General features: G+C 37.0%; 1 protein-coding gene across 1 annotated transcript; it reads right to left on the bottom strand.

Moving 5' to 3' along the window:
• Positions 1–378: 378 nt before the first annotated feature.
• On the bottom strand, positions 379–3,235 carry LOC131225023 (alpha carbonic anhydrase 7-like). Its single transcript, XM_058220451.1, has 7 exons — positions 3,145–3,235; positions 2,825–3,042; positions 2,167–2,273; positions 1,963–2,065; positions 1,702–1,869; positions 1,365–1,418; positions 379–477 (listed from the first exon to the last, which is right to left on the bottom strand). The coding sequence occupies exons 1-7, from the start codon at positions 3,233–3,235 to the stop codon at positions 379–381; spliced, it is 840 nt and encodes a 279-aa protein (XP_058076434.1).
• Between the last annotated feature and the right edge of the window lie 3,828 nt (positions 3,236–7,063).

Here is a 7,063-nt window from a genome sequence, read left to right as displayed (position 1 = left end):
TCATCCAATCAAAACTAATTTTTGGAGATGAAAAAAATTAAAGTTGGGATGGACATTATGGATTGTTAATCCCTCTAAAGATGATATGATGGTCCAGATATCTAACAATTGGTCATGAAATGGGTAGCCCATATTGAGTAATCTGGCAATCCAAACTTCTTGCTACGACCATGATGAATATAATCATCAATTAACTACCATCTAGACATATGCTCCATCCATCATGTAGTCATATCAGGTTAGGGTATCATACACTAATTTGATCTTTATATATGAACTAAATTCCTAGTGGTAGGAAAAAAAAAAAAAAAAACCATTATCATGTTTAAACCTATGATTGCAAACTGTATTTGGAATCATAAAATTTCCCCATTGAAGTCATGGTCGCACGCCATCCACATCGCTATGCCTTGGAGTGTAGAAGTGAATTTCCCGTTCGTTAATTGGTTGTGATGGTCTTGCATTCATCTCTGCATTCTGCAACAAGGAATTAGAAGTCATCCACATAAGCCATGTATCATAATCAACAGATATTGATCCAACTGGCTAGATAACCTTGCTAGGGTATGTTATTTTTGGATCAAGGCCATGTCAGTGTGAGCCCTTGGCTCAATGGAATATTAACTGGCTTATAAGTTAAGCTCCAATGCCAACTGTAGTAATTGAGCTTTTTATTTAAGACCCAAGCTTGTCCATTAACATCTTAAGAAGGCATATTCTAAGGTTGGCTCAAACTTCGCAAGGAAATTTTGCTAAACCCAATCATAGTCTATTGTTACTAGTTCTTCACAAAAAAGAATCTAGATCCACTGTTTGTCACAAATAAGAAATTCTTTTTTTTCCAACATCTTGATTGGTCCATGTCATTACTGATGTTGTCAGCTATGATGCGTTAAATGCAGTGTATGATGATGTGGCCTAATCAGATTGTAACAAATAGAAATTTTTTATTTGTAGCAAGCAAAAGATCCAGAAAAATAGAAACATGACTTGAATTTCCAAGTCAATGTTTGTATAAATAAGAACAAAATTTCAAATCATGACTTCAATGACGAGAAACAATTTCACCCCTTCATTTATTTGTTTAAATTATGATAATTAATATGTTGATCCTACAATCAAGAGTTTAAGCATGGAGGGAATTTATTTGAACATATTATATATATATATATATATATATATATATATATATATATATATATATATATATATATATATATATATATATATATATTTCTGCCTATGCAGCAAAAACACAGTAGTCATTTGCATAAGCCATACATCCACTGTCCATGTTAAGATTTCTTTTATACATTTGCCAATGCACGTTAACAAGTATGGTAGTAATAATGGTAGAAACTCACATCGTTAACAGCCATCCTTAGTAATTTCACTTGCTCTCTCGAAACAGTCCTCACCTGAAAATCATGATATTTGGGTAAAAACATTGTAAGAAAAGGAAAAATTCCTATGAGTGTCTAGGGAAATCATCAAGTGAAAATGTTTTTCACTAAAATTGTAGTTTAATCATTTGTTGTGGTCCATATCATAATGCGTTGATTGAATTTGACCCTTGGCTGGTTTTTCGAAGTTTATTGTTTGGTGTGGGTGTATTTAGAGTATCCTAATTTTCATACACATGCTATTTTGGTACTTTATAAACGTCCACTCAACAACGCATGAATGGTCTAAAGAACAAACCTTTTTAAACATTGTCCAGATTACATCTTGTTTGCAAGGAGGGGTAGTGAGAGATCCCAGGTACCTATAATATTTCCTACTTCCCATCTTTAAATGCCTTGGGTTAACCACTCCCACATCTCTCTCCATTTCATGAATATCAGCAATAGATCTTATATGTTCCATCAGCTGAGAAAATAACAAATCTCACATTAGTGAGAGAAGTCCAAAGCATGGCGAGGAATGAGGACCTTGGAAGAGGCAGATATACATATAAGATACCTCTAAGAGAAATGAGTCCGGTCGTCCAATTTTGTACATGATTCCAACCACGGCTACTTGTCCGTTGGAGCTCTCATGAACCATGTGCACCTCTAGATCATAGCTACAACAACCACTATATCATGAACAAAATGAAAGAAGAGAAATACCAAGTGTACTTTTCTTGAATGATGGTAAAAATGCACAGGACAGGTAGCACCATACCTCTTGCCATTTATGGTGTGCTCTGAAGGAGAGTGCCAGTGGCACTGTCGTAGTACATATTCAGTTCCATTAACATGAATTGATCCTGCCCCATTAACCCATTTCAACTGCATCCATCAATAACAAGAATTTTGAAAATTACATAACAATAACATCTTTTAACCTATCAAAATGTCATAAATTCCCTATTTAATGAACTTTTAAGAAAAAAAATTATTCCCCAATATTGGAAATTTTAGGGAACTAGTTTAGTCTTACTTCGAGAACAAAGAGTTGGTGATGTATATTGCATGACTCAATCCCGGCAAATATATATAGTCCCATTGAGGCCACAAGTAGAAATGGTCTGATGATCAGAACTGTCCATGTCGTGGGTGCTAGTAAGATGGGCCACAATCAACAAAATGTTGAAAGGATGATTTGTTCATTGGTAAGTATAGTCGACGGACGACACTTCGACATTAATTCCATAAATCAATAGGTAGGATCATAATCTAGTGTGATTATGAGACTGACCATTAATTCAAATAACACTGACAAGATGGATGGTTGCGACCATCTCTCTCCCATGTAGCGGTGCATGCCATTGAGATTGATTGTGGACAAACGCAATAGGAACTTTAAAAACAAATGCTAGAGGATTGTATTCTAATATTACCATTATATCATGTCCTCTATTCTTGAGTGTCGCATTGGATGGCTTGTAACGCCTTTTTAATCTCCTTAAATGGGACACTACTTGCACTCTTTCATGCAACAAATCAATTGGAGACTGCATATCTCCATTCTTACACATTGCCCATTCCTCATGTATATCTCCCCAATTTTCAGGCCACTTACCACTCCCTTTCACATAATCAAAATCCCTCTCATCCTCTGCACCGTAAAATAAAAAATAATTAAAACTATAGATTAGTAAAACATTAAAGAGCGAAGCAGAAAGACAATAAATTTTATGCTGTTCTAAAAATCCATTACCAACTTCTTGTGATGTTGTTGGGGCTGAATGAAAGATAAGTAGAAAAAGGAAAACACAAAATATGATGATAGGTGTGCTTGGGTTTTCCATGTTTTTCTTTCAAGAATCAGTGAAAGCCAAAATAAAAAAAGAAAGATCAAGTTGGCTTCTTCTTCTTTCCTTCTTTCTCTATTTCTATTTGTTGGCCGGAAATGTTGGAGAGCAATGATAAGCTTATATAGAAAACAGATGTTGCAATTTCTCCAAAATATTCGTTATGGTTGCTGGTTTTCAAGTCATTCGTCTGAATAAGACGAATGGTTTAGACAAATGTCTCTAACTAGGAAAATGGTGAGGCCTATCATTCCAAATGGTCTGGCCCACCACCCAGATATGACCCAACCATCTGCCCATTTTCTTTTCATCCATCGATTATTTTCATACAGTGTTGCCCATCCAACGGCTGGATTAGCACTGGCTTGACTCACGGTAGAGGTCATCTACAAATTAGTAGGGCCCATCTATTAAAGGGCTTTGATGAACGATGCCACGTGCGATTGTTTTGATGGTAGTATGTATAAGACTCTTATAAGGTGGGCCACACTTGATCATTGGTTTAGATACGACCATTCGATTATTTAATTTGAGCGATTTGGTAGGCTCCACTATAATTGTGATAATTGTAAATAAGATCTGCGGAGGAATTATCAACTCTTGCCTTGAAATATACACCACAATTTGCCACGTGTAGGGCATCAGAGCTAGGAAAATATTTGACATCATAAATATCAGGAGGATACACTCGTTAGGTGGGCCTGAACTGTATACTGGTTTAGATCATAGGCCATCCATTGATTTCTTTGGTGTGTCCCACCTATTCTCGTGTCGGAGTATTTTCAAGCCATTTGATTTTGGCAATGAGAACTGCGTAATCAACGGCTAGGATCTCTAAAATACGTGACATTATGGCTGGACAGAAGGTGCAGTACGGCCATCTCACGGTACATGCCGAAGTATCTGATCGTTTATGGAGACTCGAATAACCTGTCCTGAGAGGTGACGAACGTTTGTTGACGAATATTTTGGAAACAACAGTATTTAATACGTTGTTGAATTGAATTGGAAAATCTAAATACGGTCTAGAATAACAGATCTCCATCTTAGTTTGCTGCCTGGGTTTGTCCATCTGGACCATCGATCAAGTGGACCTACTGTAGATGGTGAAGAAACTCCCTTCCAACATGGTATCCTCATCTTTCATATCTTCAGCTCCAGAAGGACAGCCGGAACCTATTTCCAGTGGTTGAGATGGCGTATTTGGATGGCTGTATTTTTATTTTTATTTTTGGTTAGCTTGTTAGTACACCTATGGTTAGTTCACACTTCAGTGTTAGCCACCCCCACTAGGGAGTCGATACCAAGACCCTAGTGTTGAAACGAGGTATCTTTCACTCAGTGTACTGCTTGCGCTGTAGATTTGGGTGTTTGGATGGCTGTATTGCACGGTGATGAATTATAGAAGTGCAATAATTATAAATTACAATATTTGTCTCTTGCTTAAACGGTAATTTAGTCGAGATTTCTTGTGGCTGAATACACACGTGATAAAAGTACAGTTACGATACTTTTATGACTTGTTTGGCTCCTTAAAAAACAACCGTGGTGTAAAACTCACATTGTTGGTTCTTATCGTTGATTGGACAAACAAGCTAGCAAATCATAATAATCTGCTGGAGTTACCCATTACTTAAATGGGTGGACATGCGTTGACATTGCTTAGTTTTGTGGGCCCATCATCATGTATGTGTTATATCCGCACTGTCCATCCATCTTGTGAGATCAGTTTATGAAAAGAGACAAAAAGTGAGGCACATCCAAATCAGAAATTGATCACACCATAGAAAGCAGTGGGAATTGAATGCCTTTTATTGAAACTTCCGGCATTCCACAGAAGCGTGGGATGAAGCTGATATTTGTGTTTTCTAAGTCTACGTGACCTCATTAACCAGTTGGATGGAAAATAAACATCTTAGTAGACTATAAAAAGATTTCAATGGTGGGTGTCATTGTCCACTGGTCCACGTCTTTCTCATTTTTGGAGTCATGCTCTAAAACGATGATGCAAAATGGGTAGATGGTGTGGATACAACACATATTATGTAAATTATCCAAATGTATCTATTCATGGTGAATACTTTAAATGCATATTCAAAAATTAAAGCTATGAGAATAAACCCTTTTTTTTTTTTTTTGACTATTGTTGCAGTGGTAATCATCATCCATTTATATAATATTATAGTACATTATTGTGATGTAAGCTCTAAAACAAATAGGCTCTTATATTATTGTGATGTCTAATCAACAAAAAAAATATGCTATAACTTTCTGCTAATGGAAATGAGATTTCTACGCTATGTATTTTAAGCGTGCAATAATTAATCTTTCTTTTATTACATTTGTATTTGACTATTAAAGTATTTGTTAAATTATGAGTTAAAACAAATATTGAAAAATTATAATGACGATACTTTTAATCTACACCACGTACTCTTAAAACTTCTTATCCAAACATGCCCTATATCTCAAAGAAGTACATATTAGATGGATAGCGCTACAATCCACTTAGGGCCTGTTTGGCCGGGTGGATTGGAAGGGATCGAATGGTATTAGGGTGGATGGCATGGATTTCTAGGTAATGATGGTGTTGTCAGTGGATCTCCATGGGATTGATATATCCCTAGATTGCTATATCCAGTCTGTTTGGCGCGCCCGGCCCATCCCGGTATTAAACCTTCTCATCCCTTCTAATCCCTCAAACCAAATACGTCCCAGGCAAATTTGAAGGATTAGGGTGGATTTGATGGGATTTAAATGTAATAATGGTGTTGTCAGCGGATTGTCTTGAGATACATGGGATTGGATCAGATCACCGACTCTGTTTGGCACGCCAGGCCAATCCCGGGATTTGACCTCCAATCCCTCCCGATACCATCCAATCCCTTCCAATCCGACCGGCCAAACGGGCCCTTAAAGGCCAACAAAATTGATTGTCTTGATTCTTCAATCATACAACCAAGAACAAAATGAACTGGCAACAGACCAAATAGGGTCCCATGACAACGGTCACCATAATGAACTGCATTCAAATCTTCCTGCCTTCATTACACTTTCCTATGATTGACTGTGGCCAGCACTATAGAACGTGTGATGGTCAGTCATTTCCGTTCAAAGTCTGGAATTATTTTATTTTTATGTTTTTCTAATTTTGATTGTGGACCACCTAATAACATAATAATAACATTAAATATTCATTTCTATGACGACGTGAAAACAAGAACAGCCTTGTACATCTGCAGCATCGTATGATCCTTGGACGTGGATTCCTTGGACGTGGACTGGCTAGTGACCCCTGCACCAGTCAGGTAGTTGGTGGAAAAGCTTTGTGGGACCCACCATGATGCATGTGTTTTATCAGGAAGCCTGGTTAGCTAGTGTACCTCACACCAGCTATATGACTACTGTAGGAACGTGTCGTGCATGCCAAGACGAGCACTGATGCTCCTCGAGCTCTGAGTTGTATGCAACGGTTCAAAGGAGATCAAAGTTACATAGGCCCCACGGTGTTGTATTTATTATATATACACCGTTCATCTATTTTTAGAGATCATTTTAGAGTATTATCAAAAAATGAATCATATCTAAAGATTATTTGGACCACACCACAAATAGCAGCGGAGATAATGATTTTCACCGTTAACAAATTCATAGGGCCCACCATAATGTTTATTTTCCATCTCATCTGTTCATAAGTTCACAAAGACTTAAATTAAGAGGAAAAACAAATTTCATATTGATCCAAAACTTTCGTGATCCCAAAAAAGGTTTCAATGGTAGACATTCAATCCCCCACTACTTTTTGCATTGTCATCCACTTAATTG

This window comes from Magnolia sinica, chromosome 14 (genome assembly GCF_029962835.1).
Source record: "Magnolia sinica isolate HGM2019 chromosome 14, MsV1, whole genome shotgun sequence".
Classification (NCBI taxonomy): domain Eukaryota; kingdom Viridiplantae; phylum Streptophyta; class Magnoliopsida; order Magnoliales; family Magnoliaceae; genus Magnolia; species Magnolia sinica.
Note: the sequence above shows the minus strand (reverse complement) of the source record. Positions and strands in the feature narration are given on the sequence as shown.

Bases quoted from the DNA above. Each gene is read 5' to 3' on its own strand.
- LOC131225023 (XM_058220451.1), bottom strand. From the start codon at position 3,235: ATGGAAAACCCAAGCACACCTATCATCATATTTTGTGTTTTCCTTTTT. The intron at 2,066-2,166 runs GTATGGTGCTAC...TGGTTGTTGTAG, and splicing joins CACACCATAAATGGCAAGAG to CTATGATCTAGAGGTGCACA. The intron at 1,870-1,962 runs GTATCTTATATG...TTATTTTCTCAG, and splicing joins CGGACTCATTTCTCTTAGAG to CTGATGGAACATATAAGATC.